Source organism: Cydia fagiglandana, chromosome 7 (assembly GCF_963556715.1).
Source record: "Cydia fagiglandana chromosome 7, ilCydFagi1.1, whole genome shotgun sequence".
Lineage (NCBI taxonomy): Eukaryota > Metazoa > Arthropoda > Insecta > Lepidoptera > Tortricidae > Cydia > Cydia fagiglandana.
The window spans coordinates 21,451,980-21,472,061 of NC_085938.1; the positions used below are offsets into that span (position 1 = coordinate 21,451,980).

General features: G+C 44.9%; 2 protein-coding genes across 2 annotated transcripts in view; one reads left to right on the forward strand and one right to left on the reverse strand.

Moving 5' to 3' along the window:
* The window catches only part of LOC134666262 (uncharacterized), a 65,242-nt gene extending 47,859 nt beyond the window's left edge, over positions 1-17,383 (forward strand). Inside the window, exons 19-32 of the mRNA XM_063523414.1 lie at positions 125-160; positions 1,068-1,230; positions 1,577-1,699; positions 1,945-2,135; positions 2,901-2,985; positions 3,301-3,402; positions 4,285-4,344; positions 4,685-4,796; positions 5,243-5,343; positions 6,544-6,570; positions 7,293-7,334; positions 8,174-8,250; positions 12,256-15,481; positions 15,890-17,383. Of these exons, the coding sequence (XP_063379484.1) occupies positions 125-160; positions 1,068-1,230; positions 1,577-1,699; positions 1,945-2,135; positions 2,901-2,985; positions 3,301-3,402; positions 4,285-4,344; positions 4,685-4,796; positions 5,243-5,343; positions 6,544-6,570; positions 7,293-7,334; positions 8,174-8,250; positions 12,256-15,481; positions 15,890-15,950 (4,406 nt within the window). The 3' untranslated portion in view covers positions 15,951-17,383. The remainder of the gene's footprint in view (positions 1-124; positions 161-1,067; positions 1,231-1,576; positions 1,700-1,944; positions 2,136-2,900; positions 2,986-3,300; positions 3,403-4,284; positions 4,345-4,684; positions 4,797-5,242; positions 5,344-6,543; positions 6,571-7,292; positions 7,335-8,173; positions 8,251-12,255; positions 15,482-15,889) is intronic.
* Positions 1-20,082, reverse strand: part of LOC134666132 (uncharacterized) — a 303,746-nt gene that overhangs the window by 95,206 nt on the left and 188,458 nt on the right. The window lies entirely within an intron of this gene.

Here is a 20,082-nt window from a genome sequence, read left to right on the forward strand (position 1 = left end):
AACCCGTACTCCGTGTACTTTCAAACAGAACGAGCATATAGAAACGTATTTCACTTATTTCTCATAATTTCCATACAATTGATTGATAACTGTCACAATTTCTAACGTCTACTTTATTACACAGCCCCGTTGCATCATCTTTCTCCAGATTCTTTGGACGGTAATTTGAATCAAACCCTACGAACTACCTATATGTATACGCATGTATTTTGCGAGTGTGTATTTTGGTTCCTTTGCAACGCATACTGCATTCTGTTTCATCATCAAACGGATCCTGAAGAACGAGTCTAATCCCAAACTACACCTTTGTTTAGAATGTTTGAATAGATTCCAATTTTAATGTATGTTAAGTGAGAAATGCAATGAAAGTATCAGTTAATAGAGTGGTTGAAACATGTTAATCTAGATGGTCCATTGATTTACCTAGGGTAAAAAGTATAATTGCACACACAATCGTACAAACACGTATAGAAGTAGCAATATAATAGTTTATGTTATGTTAATGTTACATCACCATATAGGTATCTTATTTAAATGGTAGGTAACTAGTGTATGGCAATCATGGCACTATTGTTTGTTTGTGTTTGTTGATTGTAATGATATTTGTTGTGTTACGATTTCTATAACTAATGGGCCGGGGCACCGACCGTTGTTAATTTTTATTGCGTTTTTTAAAATATACTGTAAAGAAGGTCTGAATTTACGAAATAAAGGCTGAGTTGGTTCATTTTGTAAAAAGCCGAGCAAATAACTTTTTTTATTTCATTTGAAAAAAAAGGAAGTAATTTAAGAGCTGCTGACTGAAGAGTAGAACAAATTTATTTTTCAAAAATGGAGATAGGTGTTGATAATATTACCTAGGGTTCATTTTATTTTTTATTTTAGGGGTCATTTTTCGAACGGTATTAGAGTAATATATGTTATACGAATTGATAGTTCGGGGACGTTAGTCTACCGTTCGAGAATTCTGCGTTTATAGAGGGGACCTTTCTGGATCATTTCAAACGGTCAATGTGATCGGTGCAACCGGCTTAACAAATAGTTGAAATGTTTGGTGATATCGGCAGGCAAGCCGCCAGTGCCGTACGGGCGCTCGTCGTCGGCGGGCGTGGCGGCGCTCAGCGGGCTCTGCTCGCCCGCCACGCCCGGCTCGCCCGGCACGCCCGGCACGCCCGGCACGCGGGTGTTCCGCACCGAAGCGCAGCACCGCGTCGAGGACCACCGCCCGAGGTATGTACCAGTGCCGTCTCTAACGCTCTGTCCCGTGCTCTAAACTATTGTTTGACACGATGCCGACGGCCGTTTTATATAACCGCACCTCTCCTAACCTAAACACCCTTAACCTAAATGGTAGCGCACTGTGCGGTTTAAGAGGAATCTCTTCCCGCGAACGCTTCAACTGTGATGCCGGCTGTACACACTCACTGAGACACCCCGAGAAAAAGGGTGTACTTACGGCTCAGTAATAGTCTTATCTCAGGTTGGATCGGGTTTTTACCGAGACTGCGAGACCTGTTGAAGCTCGAATCATACTTGTAAAGTCTTGTTAATAAGTTTTCTGTGTACGATGTGCTAGGGGCGTGTCGGTGGAGCGCATCATCCCCATCGCCGTGGCCGAGGAGGCGCCTGCACCCGCCACCCCCGCCACCGCCGCGCCCGCGCCCGCCGTCAGCCGGCAGACTAGTCACCAACCGTTAAGGTAACATTCCTAAAATAAATAATAGTTATTATCATGTTTATATTTTAAATATGGATTTTATTACTACTCCTGCTCTCAACTTCGTCTGCATGGAATAATAATGATGATTGACAGATTACCATATCTTCCCCGGGCCTTAAATTTCTTCCGCTGTCTAAGCGTGAAAAGCTAATAGACAACTATTTTTGTTTTTATAAATACTTAATACCCACAGCAGTATACTTCAAATTCCATTAACTTTACAGACGATTAACGTCAAACGAATCGACGGGCAGCGCGGCCGAGTCCGTGTCGAGCGGTGGCGAACCGATCAAGAAGAGCGCCAGGGAGTTCATCATACCTATAGCGGTGGAGGGCAAGGGCTACGTCACACCGCGGCAACGCAGCACCGAGCCCGAGATGACCCGCAAGCCGCGCAAGCCGAGACGCATCAGGTGAGACATTCGCTTGACTGGACCTCCGTCGTCATATTATCTGTATCATACCTATAGCAATGGAGGGCAAGGGATACGTCACACCGCGGCAATGCAGCACCGAGCCGGAGATGACGCGCAAGCCGCGCAAGCCGAGACGCATCAGGTGAGACATTCGCTTGACTGGACCTCCGTCGTCATATTATCTGTATCATACCTATAGCAGTGGAGGGCAAGGGCTACGTCACACCGCGGCAACGCAGCACCGAGCCGGTGATGACGCGCAAGCCGAGACGCATCAGGTGAGACATTCGCTTGACTGGACCTCCGTCGTCATATTATCTGTATCATACCTATAGCAGTGGAGGGCAAGGGATACGTCACACCGCGGCAACGCAGCACCGAGCCGGAGATGACCCGCAAGCCGAGACGCATCAGGTGAGACATTCGCTTGACTGGACCTCCGTCGTCACATTATCTGTATCATACCTATAGCAGTGGAGGGCAAGGGATACGTCACACCGCGGCAACGCAGCACCGAGCCGGAGATGACGCGCAAGCCGCGCAAGCCGAGACGCATCAGGTGAGACATTCGCTTGACTGGACCTCCGTCGTCATATTATCTGTATCATACCTATAGCAGTGGAGGGCAAGGGATACGTCACACCGCGGCAACGCAGCACCGAGCCCGAGATGACGCGCAAGCCGCGCAAGCCGAGACGCATCAGGTGAGACATTCGCTTGACTGGACCTCCGTCGTCATATTATCTGTATCATACCTATAGCAGTGGAGGGCAAGGGATACGTCACACCGCGGCAATGCAGCACCGAGCCGGAGATGACGCGCAAGCCGCGCAAGCCGAGACGCATCAGGTGAGACATTCGCTTGACTGGACCTCCGTCGTCATATTATCTGTATCATACCTATAGCAGTGGAGGGCAAGGGCTACGTCACACCGCGGCAACGCAGCACCGAGCCGGAGATGACGCGCAAGCCGAGACGCATCAGGTGAGACATTCGCTTGACTGGACCTCCGTCGTCATATTATCTGTATCATACCTATAGCAGTGGAGGGCAAGGGATACGTCACACCGCGGCAACGCAGCACCGAGCCGGAGATGACCCGCAAGCCGAGACGCATCAGGTGAGACATTCGCTTGACTGGACCTCCGTCGTCACATTATCTGTATCATACCTATAGCAGTGGAGGGCAAGGGATACGTCACACCGCGGCAACGCAGCACCGAGCCGGAGATGACGCGCAAGCCGCGCAAGCCGAGACGCATCAGGTGAGACATTCGCTTGACTGGACCTCCGTCGTCATATTATCTGTATCATACCTATAGCAGTGGAGGGCAAGGGATACGTCACACCGCGGCAACGCAGCACCGAGCCGGAGATGACCCGCAAGCCGAGACGCATCAGGTGAGACATTCGCTTGACTGGACCTCCGTCGTCATATTATCTGTATCATACCTATAGCAGTGGAGGGCAAGGGATACGTCACACCGCGGCAACGCAGCACCGAGCCCGAGATGACGCGCAAGCCGAGACGCATCAGGTGAGACATTCGCTTGACTGGACCTCCGTCGTCATATTATCTGTATCATACCTATAGCAGTGGAGGGCAAGGGCTACGTCACACCGCGGCAACGCAGCACCGAGCCGGAGATGACGCGCAAGCCGAGACGCATCAGGTGAGACATTCGCTTGACTGGACCTCCGTCGTCATATTATCTGTATCATACCTATAGCAGTGGAGGGCAAGGGATACGTCACACCGCGGCAACGCAGCACCGAGCCGGAGATGACGCGCAAGCCGAGACGCATCAGGTGAGACATTCGCTTGACTGGACCTCCGTCGTCATATTATCTGTATCATACCTATAGCAGTGGAGGGCAAGGGCTACCTCACACCGCGGCAACGCAGCACCGAGCCGGAGATGACGCGCAAGCCGAAACGCATCAGGTGACACTGACTATCCGTCATTACATTACATACGAATAATTGTATCATACCCATAATTGTGGAAGGCATAAGCTAGAAATGACTGTCATCTTGGCTACCTTAGCCTTAGCTGATGTAAACGGGTGGCTCACAGTATTTTGTTTAAAATTTGTTTTATAGACAAGTATCGGCTTATATTACTTATACGTGTATGTTATTTCAGCAGCCTTGTAAGCGGCGGCGAATCTGAAGAAGAAGACGACAACCACATGCATCGCCTGAGGTATTTCATTTGTTTACATTAAGCTTTTATAAGGCAAAGGGAATTTATATATTTCCCATTAATATATTTCCCACTTGATTATTTCAAAGTGATAGGATTCAATTTTGCATAATTTCTGATATCCTTATGCCTTATCGGTCTGATATATTACTTAAGTTTATAAACGTGTAACGAAGACTGATTTAATGAATTATAAACAATTCATATCTATAATGTGTACGAGTACGTGCCTGCATTTGATCCTCAACAGTAATATGTATGACTTAATTTTGTTATTGCAACGTCATTCCAATGAAAACTCCACCTTACTCTAGTACAGATAAAGTGTTGTGTTGGCCAGGTCGACGCGCGCGGCGCGGGCCGAGTCGGTGAGCTCGGGCGAGGAGGACGAGGAGGACGAGGGCTTCCACCTCCTCACGGCCGAGAACCTCTTCTCCACGTTGCTTCACAGGGTGAGCACTTCTTTAAGTTTTAACTACAACATACTCAGACTAAAAGAATACATATAGAAAAAATAAATCAATTGTAAACAGCGCTGTATGGTGTCCTTTTTTGATATAACTTGATTTGACAATTAATACCTCATTATGTACAGGGTCGTAAAACGCTATCTGATTTGAGGCCGTAATCATTTACAATACTAAAATACGACGTCGTAATATGACGTTTGTTTAAGGACTTTTTTCATTTTATCCTTATTAACATACGGAAGATAGTACCTTCCGGTCCTGGTTCTGTATTTGGTTACCGTTTTTAACGCATTGTCCTTCTATTGAGGTAATATTTTAGGGCCAATAATGTCCTTAAATCCCGTCGTTTCTCGTTGTAGTCCTACGGACGACTGATAGATTTAGATTTATTTCCACAAACAATGATGAACAATGATTTGGTGGCGCAGGTGCGCGCGCTGACCAACCGGCTGAACGGCGAGGAGGGCCCCGGCTTCCAGCGCCCGCACTCGCTCTTCAACAACCTCGCGCACGACAACTTCTTCAACAGGTAGCGCACAACCGACCTACACTACTTACTGATAGCGACGCTTACACGGCTATCACTCATAGCGCCACTTGCACCATTAACCTTACCCGGAGTTAACCGGTTTAACCTGGAGTTACCATGGTTACCGGTACAATTTGACAGTGGGTTAACGGTTTATCCGGTTAACCCTGGGTTAGTTGGATGGTGCGAGAGGCCCTTAAGGTTAAAGCGCACCGGTTGCGTATCCGCAGACGTGCACGTGCGCTAAAATGTTGGAACCGTACACGCAAACGTCACGCAGGTGGTGTGCCGTCTCTCATAGGGATCTGTAAATTACAACGCGCACGTGTACGTCTACGCACACGTACCGTGTGCACAGGCCTTTAGATGTCACCCGGCGTGAAGCTTACTAATAAGAATCTCTTGTATACTTTTGTGAAGTATTTCTTGTATTTCAGATTCTTTTCAAAAGCCATCATTCATACCAGTAACCATTTTATACCATGAAATCAGTTGTATTTTAAAGCACAAAAATCTCTATCTCTATCCGGTAATACCAATTACTTAAATAATTCGTTAATAAAGATTTTAACATATAGATACGTTATCTAAAGAAACATACTCTTTCCATGCCGCCAATACGTATGTTTGCTCTATTCTCGCCAATCTAGCTTCAACTATACTTCGTTTTTTTAGCATTAGAAATTAGGTAAACAATCTTGATGTGTCTTTTAATTGAAAAACACATTGAAAAATAAGTTACGGCAAATAATATGTAACAATTACGATTCTAATACGATCATTTATATTCTTCTGCTTTCATAAGTAATAGTTATTGATTTTTAAAAAGCGTTTTTCAATTAAAAGACATGCCAAAATCGCTTACCTTCTTTCAAATTCTTTCTAACGCTAAAAAAAACGAACTATAGACAGTACTTTCTATTGGTTCCATAGAACTTTACAATTCTTAACTCTTTTCACCCTAAAACGTGCTGGTTTCTCTAATTCTAATAAAAATACAAAACAAAGATTCTTTGAATTCTGAAACAAGTAAATTCAACCTTTAAGATACTTACATTTGATTCAAAACTAAACCTTTCTTGTCCGGTGCGAAAAGGTTAAGCTTTTAGAGGTCAAGTTCTATAGAAGTGAACGGATACTGTCTAATTAATGACTTTTTGTGTTAAACACCAACTAATTCGTTTAATTTTCTGCATGCAGCCCTCACTTACCCAGGAGAAACTTGCTGTAAGTATTCAATGTTTATATTTCTTACGATTTAAAATAAATATAACTTCAACATTTGGTTAGAGCACATAATTACCCACTCGCAAAACAACCTCCGCTATTTTAACCTTTTTGACGCCTAAGATGGATATATCCCCACTGTTGGTCCAAAGGCGAGACGGAGTAATCCGTCACAAACCACATAGAAACATAGACCTACGTGCATATGCAATAAAGTTCAATTTCAATTTTGACAATTTGGTGACGTGGTGTCCGAGTGAGAGCTTTTGTGTTTGACACGGCGTCGAAAAGGTTAATAAGATCATTGGACCACGTCTATAAACTTCATCTACAAAATGCCCCATGTGCCAAATATCCCCTCGGTAAAGCTCGCCTGTTCGTTCCTTCACTAGACAATTTACAACAGCCACTTTTAAAGTAGGGCCGTTTTGTGGATGGTCTAAGAGTGAAAAGGATAGAACGACGGAATTTTGTAGAGACACTTGATGCCAGTGAGTAATTATATGTCCTAACCCAGCGGTCGGCAACAGGCGGCACGCGAGCCTCCCTGGCTATTTTGTTTGTAATATTGACAAACTACAATGTCCGATAAAGTCATAAATATTAACAAAATGCGGCCCGCGTCAACTTCGGTAACTACTATGTGGCCCTTGGCTGCTAAAAGGTTGCCGACCGCTGCCCTAAACAATCATTTGAAAATCCACATGTTTTGTTTCACGCAGCACTCATAGATATGTGGAAAGTAAACGAAGTGTGTCGGAAACGTGAGTTTTCATAACATATAATCATATCGGTGCTAACTCGGGGCACGAATACTAATTGATGTATATTTATCTGGGGGCACGGCAGTGCCCCCGCCAAGTCAAGCAAAACAAAGGCGCACGGCCGTACCATCCTTTTCCCGAAGCGATTCAGGCGATTTTCGACGTCCTGTATTTATTTATTGGATATCGTGTATTACTGTAAACAGGTTCAATATCATGTCTAATATCGAGCCTCTTAAGGAAGAAAAACTTTAATACTTACCATCACTTTATGGTTCGTGCCCCGAGTTAGCACATGTATGCATATAATTCTTCTTCTCTTAATTTGGTTGTATTTGATAGGATCACCTCAGAGGTCTGATAAAGTCATACCCGTCCAATACATTGGTTCAATTTCTCAGGAATAACTATTTTTATCTGTTCCTCCAATTTTTAAGCAATTTCGACCGTAAGGAAGTCATTACAAGCTCGAAAACATTTGAAGAACATGTGTTACAAAATTTTCTTTCTCACATCGGTATCTCGACTTTAAGTCAAATGTTATCTGTCAGAATGTAACGAACCAGAATAATAATTTTAAAGCCAAATTAAAAAAAAAATAGTTATTATCTAGTCCGGTGGCTCCCAAAGTTGACTGGGCTCCAACCCAGCTAACAAAAACTGCCATTTTTGGGGCCCAACTCTTGACCGCCTTAAAAAAGGGGCATAAAATATTATTGGACTCAGTTTTCCTAGTAGTTTCAGGGTTTCAATATTCCTTCGCGATCCACCAGTGGGTCGCGACTCATAGTTCAGGAAATGCTGATGTAGTCATTTAATATGTTCGTTTGTCTATCCAGACGCGAGGGGTGGGGCTCGCGCGACCTGCACGCGGACTTCGAGTCGATGTTCAACAAGCCGCGCCAGCCGCCGCGAGGTGAGACGCACGCACGCACGCACGCACGCACGGCCGCGGCCACGGCTTCACACTCCACCTAGTTCATCACACCTACACTAGAGGACGCCTTTACAGCTGTAGCTAGATGACGAGGGCACGAAACGCACGCTCCGTACGCTTTGCACACTAGTGTTGCGAATGTATCTCGCCCGCGAGATAAACTACTCTCTCTCTAATGAATTCAGTTAGAAAAAGACGGGTAGTCTAACTCGCGGCCGAGATACTGTCGCGGCGCCCCTGTGCTAAGCCAACTGACCGCCATACATAAAGTGGTTAAAACAAATGAATGGCGGTCGGAGCGTGAGTCGTTATACCGCCATAGATCACAGAACACAGCCTTATGGTTTGAAAAGAGAATTACATTATAAAATACTTACCTACAGTTGTAAAGGTGACCTTACGTTCAACTGGCGTAAAGGGCAATAATGCCCATTTCGGTAGTTGGATTTAAAAGTATTGAAGCAACGGTCGAGCGAAGTGCCTTAATAATAACGTAGGCTGCTTACATACAAAGCAATGTAGAAATCCATTCGCGATCAAACAAATTTGGTTTGCTGTTGTAAGGAAACACACAGTACTTCGATAAGTTGGTGTTGTAAAAGATGTTCATAGAATTTTAATTTCAGATAAAAGATAAGGAAGCTTAGCACGAGGAACACATTGAAGGCACATATATGGGTATAGATATAGGCCTGCTCCAGTCAGTACTCGCGCGTGATATTGCTGTCCCGCCCCAGTGTCATTGACCGCCATCATGTGGACGGGACAGCAATATAATTACGCCCGCACGATAGGATGGGAGCAGAGGCGGGTCAATACCAGAAAATTCCTCATGCTAAGCGTGTCCTTTCTTTAATATGTACAGTCAGCTGCAGAGTGGTGACCCCCCTGCATAGAGATTTGTTTGCAACGAGAGGGGGGGGGGGGGGAGTTCACCTCTCTCTGCAGCTGACTGTTCATTCTTTAGATTATTAATATGTATCAGAGTGCCAAATGTTTCGTAGTTGCTGTTTTTTTTTGTTTTGTACATAATCATTCATAATATTCCTTAAGACGGGCAAAACTTTAAGAAGTGTGCAAAACATTTGTTTTAAACATTAGCAGATGTCATTTCGTATGACTAAGTGGAATATTGACGCAGGAAGATTCAGCTTTAGGGGCGATTTCTATTTTACTGTCCATTTTTTTCGTCAAACTTGGATTGAATTTGGTTGGTTAGAAGACACTGTCATTCTGGGTGGGATAAATATGAAATCCTACCTTTACCTACCACATGTTATCGTAACTCGGCAAATCGGCCCATTAGGGGATTTAATATCTCATTCGTTGCGTGTTCCATTTTCGAAAACTTTTGGCTGTGGCGCGGAACAATCGTTTCATAACACGGCAGCCATAGAATATGATGACACTCCTCCCGTGTCATACGCCACACGTAAAAAACATTGATGACACGGCAGGCGTGTCATCAGCCCCGAATCGATTAAGTTAACCTTTACAACCGTGGAAAATTCCAGCTTTGAAATGTTTGATGCTTTCTTAGTTCTGCACCCTGCATTTAACGATGTCAAATACAAAATATGTTGTTTAAGCAGCGGTTTTTGGTCACAACCTTTTCCGTAATTAGATGTAATATAATAGATTAATAGTAGACTTTTAAAGAAAATATTCAAATATCAGGAGTTATCAAAACTTTTCACAGCCTACTTTTATACCAAAAACTTTGTAAATATACTGTAGCAATATAAAACATAATCAAGAAACGAATTAGATCTACAATTCTATTCTACATTAAATATGTTGAAACATGTTCGAGTATCCTTCTAGGAAACGGTAGAAGAAATAGTTCAAACTCGGAATCCGGTACCAATTTTTAGTATGTCATATTGATGATGATGACGTCCTCCCGCGAAAGTAGATGGTCTGCGCCGCTGTCTCCCGGCAGTTTTGGAGACCCAGTACCATGCCCAACAACATCACTACACCTTATAAAACAAAGTTCCCCGCCGCGTCTGTCTACATATTTGTGTGTATGTATGTTCGCGATAAACTTAAAAACTACTGAACAGTATATCATGCGGTTTTTACCTCTCAATTAAGTGATTCTTGAGGAAGGTATAATGTATAATTTGTTAAGGTTTTGAGTAACCCGTGCGAAGCCGGGGCGGGTCTCTAGTACTTACTAAAAGTTGATAGTGATTTCCGCTTCTGAACTATGTTCCCATCAGGCACTGGTCCCACCGCGAGCTAGTAAGCTATGAGCTATCGGCTATAAACACGAACAAAAGATAAGCACTCCCGTGTAAATAAAGAGACACGGCGATATTTATAGTTACTTGCCCAGCGGTGAGTGAGTGCTTATCTTTTGTTCGTGTTTATAGCCGATAGCTCATAGCTTACTAGCTCGCGGTGGGATCAGTGCCTTAGGGAGAGTACTGTACTGTAGGTGCACCAGTCACTCACGCAGTTCTTCTAACTCTGCTCTAGCACCGCAAAAGGCATTATCACGACGCCACCATAATTATATTCAAGGCGCAGGGGACACCATCTCTGTAAATTATCTTGTGTGGTTTTACAATCATGTGTTAATTCAGCGCTGGTAGCTAGTGTAACGATATGTGGATTTTTTTCAGCGTTTTGGCATACTCTGCGAGGCGAGCAGGCCATACAGAATAACTTTAATATTTCATACATTTCGGCTGATTACATGTTTTGTATGGGACAGCCTATTCGCTTGCGAACAGCGTTGATCCCATCTCAAGGTTGTTCAGTACGGCCTACGCATACCTACACTTCTTAAAGTACGGCTAAACGCTGAAAAACTTGCATAAGTTTTTTCCGTAAGAGAGTTTTAGAACGCTCGTTGAAATGAGCTCTAGGGATGCACCTATCTACATGGTAAACTAGCTAAAAGCTATCAGTAGTTCAAAAAATTATCTAACATAGGTACTGACAGATATCTGCATCCCTACTGCGATTTGAACGTTTGTTAAAAAGTTAACGTCGAGTTAGCTACGGAATTGGCAAGCCACATAATGTAGGATAGGCACTCACTCGGCACCGAGGACCGCTTGCACTAAACAGATGAATTAACTCGTCGCCCTGGCCGCGCCGCCTAGTGTTGTTGACACTAACCGTACCGTGTGACTGACCGCTACGGTTCCGTTATACGCTGTTTGTAATTTTCATTTTCCATAACATTGTTTAATGACATTAACGATTTTTGCATTGTAGTGTTTTATTTGTTTAAACAGCATTCTTTGTGCAGGTGTTACCCCTCGCTAACATTAGCAGGAAAATGTTGCGTTGCTCCGTAAACCTCTCGTCGCATGGTGTCGAAAGGCATTTCACATCGCATCGCTACGGCAATGCATTTAGATTAGATCCGATTTTTCTTTAAATTTTGTAAATTTTCTCGAGTTAATTAATTTGGAAAATGGTCTTGGCATAAATGTGTAGCTAGATTGGTAGCACCGTGGTAGACGCGTACCCTACCCGTACCCGCGCCGGCCCTGAGGTTGTTGGTTGTGGTTGCAGTGGGGTTGCGCGTTACACTGCATGCTCCGACCAAATCTTCACGCACCACCGACACCGGCGCCGACAAGGCCGCAGACACACAACAATAGGTACAAACTATATATTATTTGTTCATTGTGTTTTGTGCTCGCATCGCGCGCGGCTGTGCAAGAGATGCCTCGGAACACGCCCCTCATCTAGTTCCTAAATCAGAAGCAACATTTGAATGCATTACGTGTTCCGTTTGCGCTTTCCTTTTCGATCTATTTAATCTGTTTGCATCCTGCCCTTCTAGTGACATTAACTATTAACACGCATCGATGTTTCACTGTCGTGACGACTTCTCTGTCGTTCCCTTTACTTCCGCCGCATCGGAACGGCCGATCGTCGCGTCGAGATTCGCACTGTACATACTCCATCCGAGCGAGCGTTCTGCATGATCGAAACGTGTGTTTTTCGGTTACATTTCAGGTAATAGTAAGAAAACGGGTAAAGACGGAAGCGAGAATAGCAAAGACGAGGCGCTGGACCTGTCGGACCTGGACCTGAGCGGCATGCGGCTGAGCGGGCGCGAGCTGCGCGCGCTGTCAGGCCTCACGCCCGCGCTGTCGCGCCGCCTGCAGCGCCAGCTGCTCGCCCAGCTGCCGCCCGCCGCCGCGCAGCAGCTGCGCCGCACGCTCTCGCTCACTACTCCCTCCACCGCCACCTCCACCGCCGCCGCCGCCACGCCGCCCGCCCGCAGCTCCTCCGCCACCGCCGACGTGGACGCGCCCGCCCCCGCCTACTCCACGCTCCCGCGGCTGCGGCGGCCCGAGCCCGAGCCGGAGCCGGCGCCGACCCCGCCCCCGCCGGCCCCGGAACACACCCCTCAGCCTCCGCGCGAGTCGAGCGCCCGGGCCACCCCGGACCGGCCGCTGCTCAGCAAATATTTAACTCCGGAGCGCGCTCCCTCGCTGGAGGAGTCGTCGGACGGCGGCTCCGTGCTGTCGGAGCCGGTGGCGCGCCGGCCCTCGCTGCGGCTGACGCCCGACCGCCCCCGGAAACGAGTCTCGCGCTTCCTCCGCCCCGACTTCTTCGACTCGCCGCCCGACGAGAGCGTGTACGCGCGGCAGAAGCGCGAAAAAGAGATGGAGACGCAAAAGATCCTTAGAGAAATTCGCGAGAAAAAGAGCAGAGCGTTAGAGTCGGGCGTGAGAAGCCCCGAGTACGGTACCGTGTCGCCCTCGTTCCGCGAGGAGCCCGTGCTGGCGCGCAAGTGCGTCTCCCCCGGCATCCTGCTGGGCAAGGAGCGCAGCCGCTCCAACACCCCGTTCTTCCCCATACTGGACAACATTAAAGAGGCCGCCCTGGACGCCCGCAAGCTTCCGCAGCTCGCGCCCGAAACCGACAGAAAGACTTACATTGATAGTATTTTAGATAACAAATTGACTAGGCCGAAAAGTTTCCCTGTAAAAAAGTTGGAGCCGTTCGATGATCAAAGTCGTCCCGCGCCGACGACGGATGCGAAAGACAAAGAGGAAAGCAAGGAGAAAACTCTGCCGCGGGAATCTAAACTTATACGTCCGAAGAGTTACCCCACTAGTAGCCCGTCGCCTGAAAAAACGTACATGAATCGCGCCGCCAAAAAGGACGAAACGGTCAACAGTACTAGTAATCCGGTGAATGAGGAAACACCTCCGCCGCCTCTCAATAGTAAAAACGATGTGGAAGTCAGTTTCAATATTAGTTTACCCAGGAAAGCGAAACCTGCTGCACCTGTAAAGACGGAAAACTCTAACGAACCGACCCCGCAAAAAGAACAGACGCCAGATTCCAAAGATAGTCCGAGCACAAACCTTGTTCTGAAAAAATTCGTAGTAGTGAATAACGAATGTTCTAGTGAAAAAACAGATGTTAAAAATCTTAAAATTGAAAATGGTATAGCGAATGGCAATTTGAACGGCAGTGCCATTAAAGCCGAGCCAAAAACTGACGCGAAACCGAAAGTAGTGAACAGCGCATCTAAAAAAGAAATCACGCAAAAATCTTCCGAAACCGAAGGAAGCGAAAAGAAAGGAACTATCAAAAAGAAAATAATTAAGAAAGTTTCGTCTAAATCAAAGACTGACGTGGGGAGCGCGGACTCGAAAGATAAACCCGCCGCCGAAAAGAAAAAAGTCACAAAGAAAGTGAAAGAGAAGGATCCCGAAAACGGCGCCAAACCGACCGTCACAAAGAAGAAATCGGTTTTGCAGTCCATAGGGCACAAGTTGGAAAAGTTTACGTCGTCCAAGTCGAACTCTCCCGAGAAGGTGTGCGAGAACAAAACTATAAGCGAGGCTAAGAAAGATACGGCGAAAGTGAGCCGCACGCAGCGGGAGCACTCGGTGCCGGCGAGCACGGAGCCGCCCACCGAGGCCGGCCTCATCCAGCGCGCCGTCACGCTCGCCGACGTGGCCGCGCTCGACCCGCCGCCCGCCAACAAGACCACCGTCTCCAAGGTCCTGGGCCTCTTCAAAAAGTTCGAACCCAAAGAGAAAGTAGTAAAGCCGCTAGAGAAAACTACAAACGACACAGAGCCGACCAAAGAAATTATTCCCGAGAGTGAACCGGTAGAGGAATCTACCGACGATAAACCCAAACGACCCACGTCGTTGCTTCTCAACGGTCTGGGTCGAAAAAAGTACGGGAAAACCGGCAGCGACGGCATCTCCGTAACGAACGAAAACAACGAACAGACAGTACTTAAGAAAGATGCCGAAACTAAAAATAAAAATAGTTTAAAACTGGATTTCTCCAGGTTGCCAAGAGTTAAGAAAATAGTTCCTACCGACCCTGTGATAGAACCGCAAATTGTGTGCATTTCCCCCGAAGGTAAAGAGACTGAGAAGGAGGTAGAGAGTAACGGGAGGGGCGAGCGCGAGGACGAGGCGGGCAGCCGCAGCCGGTCGCGCAGCCGCTCCACCCTCTCCAGCTCGGAGCTCAAGGCCGAGCCGCACGCGGAGCCCGCGCACCCGCTGCGCAACCACGAGCCCACCACGCCCGAGCGGGAGGACATCGTCGACAGAATACGAAGGAAGAGCTTCTACTCGAGGTTCAACGAAAAGAAACAACGAAGGAAAAGTAATCTAGTCGGTCCGGGCGCCGCCGAGTACGACCCCATCGCCGTGCTGCACGGCGCCGCCCACGAGCGCTCCGACCCGGGCTCGCCCGGCAGCCTGGACCTGTCCCCGGGCTACTCCGCCGCCTCCGACCTCTCGCCCTCCGCCGAGCGCTACCGATCTCTCTTGACTGATACGCCCGTTAGCACTAGGAATAACTTAAGATTTGATAATTACGGTCTGAACGATAAGATAGACACGTATCGATCTCTCGATAGAAACGAATTCCGGAAGTATCCGACGCGAAGTTACCTAGATTATGAGCAGCCCTCGTACGGCACGCTGGGGCACCGCTACTCGCGCACCAAGTCGCTGCTGGACGGCGAGGAGGGCGCGCTGGGCAGGGAGGCGCCGCGCTACAGCCGCACGCTGTCCATGTACTCGCCCGGCAACTACGCCACCTACCGCCCCAAGACCACCAGGAACTCCGCCATCATCCTCAAGGAGACCGAGAAGGAACCCAGTCCTGAAAACATTCTAGAAAGAATTAGACAGAGGAAAAAATATTCCATTAGCGTCATTCGCAAACCGGACCCCGACAAGGAACCCTCCCCAAGGTGTGTATGATTCCTGTATTTTCACGTAAATAATTGCAATAACTTTTCCCCACTTGAACATAATACGATTTGTATCTGTGCACGCTTCACGCTTTCCGATTAAATCTTTCAACACTAATGCTTTACCAAGTTTTGGCAAACCTTTAAAACGACTTGTGAGGTAGGCGTACGTTGTGTAGATAGATACTGTTATCATGTTATATATCGACAATCTTTCACTTCTACTCTGTTATATGTAATTTACTCTGGAATACACGTTTATATCAATATCATACTGACATTTCGGTAGTGCGATTAATGTTCTATTGTGACGTAGTATCATGACTTCATCGCACAATGCAGACTGCACACCTGTACTCTGAGAAGCGTTTCAATAGTTGATAAAAACCAGAGCGAATGTGTTTTCAGATCCGCTGTCCCACCTCAAGGCGAAGGCGACGGTGCAGAACGCGCTGAGGAAGCTCACTGAACGGAACTACTAGCAGTCCTAGCGGCTGCGCTGCGGCGGGACTCGAGCATTTGTTAACTATTCACTCGTCAGATGTACTCTCTGCCACCAATCTTATACGGAATCTCTGGATGCTCTTTTTCATTTCTGTGAAATTATTTACAATATGTCGTTGTCGAGGTACCTTTGTATTTGAGACTGTTAAGATTCTTGCCAATTATCACACTATGAAGGATTTGCACAAGTATAATTTAGAATCTCAGGTGACCGATGACAAGGGGCTAGTATATTAAATATCTTAAGAACGGGTCACTCACGTATTTTAAGTCGAAATACGCTCGACATGTTTCACTCCGTACCGAGGAGTGTCATCAGGAGCTTGCGTTTACGGTGACGGAACTCGTTCTTAAGATATTTAATATGTCTGTGTCTCACGGAAGTTTTGTTATTAAAGGGGCTAGTATATTAGTTAGCTGTATGTCCTAAGTGTGAATAAACAAAAAATAGAACTTGAATTCTAATATTAGGTACCAATGTTTTTGGATATCACATAGATGCTACGTATTTCAGTATTTGCTATACAAGCTTCCAGACTGCGAATGAACGACGTAATGTTTTGCCAACATAGACTCTGTTGATATTGACTGTAAATCGATTCTTATGTGCCTTCGTACTATAACAAAATGACTGGATTTGATATAGTCAGTTTTATTCAAAGAGATTTAAATGACACGACTTTAGTGTGTGTTTGCACAAAATATGTTTATTCAATATTATTATGTATACCTATTAATTTTAATTAAAAACATCCATTTACATTTTACAGACCCTAAGTCAATTTAAGTTTAAATGTTATAAAATAGTCATAAAATATATTTGATTGCTAAGTCACGCCCTTAAAGTATAATCGAATAGAATGGTGCTTAGTTGAGGTTTTGTTAGAAATAACTTGTATTATAGAGTTTTATGAGATCACTTACACCAGCCGTATTTTAGCGTAAGTTTTACGTTTTCAGTTTAATAGACAGTTAGGAAGAGTTAGACCAAGCCTAGTTGGCAGCCATTTTGATAGCACAGACTACGTCATAATTTCATAGAAGTTTGACGTTTAAAATAACACTAGCACAATCTGGGCTATCAGAATCGCTGCCGACTTAGCTTGGTCTAACTGTAACAAGTTGTGGGCCACCGCCGGTATGTAGTGCCGCGACGGCACGTGTTTTAAGCAATCATTTTAGACGATCCATTTTCATATTTTTTACTTTCTCGATCCTATTTATTAATTTTCATAGTATTGATGAATTTATTTATTGGTGTGTGGTGATTTTTAATATTTTCCTGTTACTCATAGTCGCCGTATTGGTGCAACAGAAACTGTGATTATTAAGATAAATATTAAAATTACTATCACACTCGTTTTGTATTGAATGTGAATAAATTATATAGTTGAAAAATTACAGGGTTTCATTTATTTCGCTATTGTTTCCCGATCACGATACATGCAGAAACATTTTGAGGCAGTCCCTCATGATTAGTATCAAGTTGCCACATTAAAACTATAAAAAATAGTTCTAGTATATTATTTTGACTGGAACCCAAAAACGTCATACAGCTGACCACCTGGTGAACCACTGCCGAAATTTGATGACGTAATCAAGCTAAAGTAGATGGCCTGCGTAACTGTCTCCCGTGAGTTTTGGGGTCCCAATACCACGCCTAATAGTGGGTTATCGGCTCTAAACTATCTCTACAACCATGCGAGTAGAAGATAAATATCAACATGTGTAAACGCGTCGTTGAAGAATTCCGTTCTGGGAGCCTAACCAATATGCCGATCATTTACCAAATGGTACTTTGGATAAAAATACATAAATCGGTGTATGTAGGTACCTACTATTACATTCGACGAGTTCCCTCAATTCTTCATGAATCCTATCATCAGACCTTGATTTGGAAAAAATGGGACCAACTTGGAACTACGAGTACTTTACGAACTTATCACGGAGTTCTGATATAACTAACATACAAAAATAGGATCAAATTGATAACCTCCTTTTTTAGAAGTCGGTTAAAAACTTGATATTCAACAGGACCCTGAACAACTAATGTCATCCTTAATTATCCCAAGAAGTAGGTACACCATAACGTTAGAGAGAGACAAATACAGCTTCGCCTGCTTTACACTTATTTTTACAAATGCTTTAAATCTACAATAATGCAGTCTGAGCTGAAGCTGAGGTCAAGCTACAAAGTTAACTTGCTAGTAAAGAAGGTTAGTGCTCATATAACTGGAACTTAACCCTAATGGGGATTCCATGTCAGCCACTTTGGATTTGTTTAGGACCTAATTATATTATGCTCCTTTTCTATTACCACTAGCGCTATCTTGCGTAAATGATTCGAACTCGCTGGCGCCACGTGCAAGCTCACATCTCTTGTACTTACATAAACTTTATACTATCGTTTTAAGTCCGCACGATATAGCTGGCGCTGCGAGTAACATTTACGTTAAATACAGTAACAACTAACAAGTAAGTACCTACATCATCAAAAGTAGCTATAAACGGGTGAGATTTTAAAAATGATACAAAGTAGGTACCTACAAACAAATGATGCAAATATACAAACAAAAGAAATGCAATTTAAAAAAATTATACAAAGTACAAACCTCGTTGATAAGACAATAAGTACAAATGTGTGTACAAACCGGCCTCCGTGATGGATCAACAATGGACATGGACAAGGGGGTACTTATACCAGAGAAAATCAATATTATGTGCGTAGCTTGCGTAGTGTAGATATAAACTATTTTTCTACTCGACGACTCAACAAGCTTACACCTATTGTTTTGAATTAAGTATGTCATTAGGTATACACCAAACCATAATGGCATACTTATCTTTACGGAGCCTCCAAGGTAGGGAGGTACTCCACTAACTCTTCATGGTTCATTAGGATATTAGGTATACAATAATTTATTAAACTATAAATAATTTGATCAATCATGTTACGCCCCGGTTTTGAGACAAAACAAAACAATAGAGCAAAAGACATCAACGAGCGTGTGTTTCGATACACTTACACTTCGTTTAATAATCTAATAATGCTTGCTCTATTGTGTTGTTTTGTCCCAAACCCCTAAAGCATATATCCTAAAGAAAGTCGTCGAGTGAAATCATCAAAACCATGTGAACGAAATCTTTGAATAGGTACTTAAAACTATAATATAAATAAGGCTCAAAGGGTGGACCTACACAAACAACATCAAAGAGATCCAACCAGATCGATATTACCGAGCTACCGGCGCGCTGTTTTACGACACTCGTTAAAGTTATAAGTATCGACCCTACACCCATACTCACCTGCCACCTCTTATCTCTCACCACATTCTAGATGGCCAGTGCTGTCACCGGCATTTCAAGGCGATGTCAAAAGCATTCCGCCGGATCCGCTGTCGTTAAGCGCTATCTGATGGGATCTCTTGTATATTTATCGCCGAAGCCCGGTAGCCGCCTTAAATTCAACGATTTAATACCGCTCATAAAGACCCACCCAATAATTTTCTCTTATTGTCTCGATAAATTAGTTTAATTAGGGTGTAAAAAACGTGGCGAGGAATCTAGTGCGCGCCTGCGCGGTGGGTGGCCACACGGCCGGTCTAATTAGTCCGGTCCCCCCGATTAATAACACTAAGCTTTGATAAGGAAAACGCAGGACAACATAAATTTGGATGCAAAAAATCTAATGTCCTTATCAAGCTGCGCGTTTTATGACCAAGTAACGGCTTTTTTAATTATTGTACATGTTAATGTGATACAGTTACCTACAGCTTCCCGTTTTATAACCTCGTGAATTATGGTGCACTTATGAAATACCTAAGATATTCAACTCTTGTCCGTATATGATAAGGCTCCTGACCGAATGTTTAATTTATTTATTTTGTATTTTTTATAGAGCGTTTTTTTTTATTGTGTTGAGTACATCCGAGGATTGAACCAACGATTTTTGACCACCACACTCATATTTATGAAAGGTTAAACGTTTAGGCCTAGGTACGGGCTGTGATGGTGACGGCCCGTTCGCGCGGGCCAAGGTACCTATAAGCCCATAACTATATTATGTCATTATCAATGCTATAATACATTACACAATA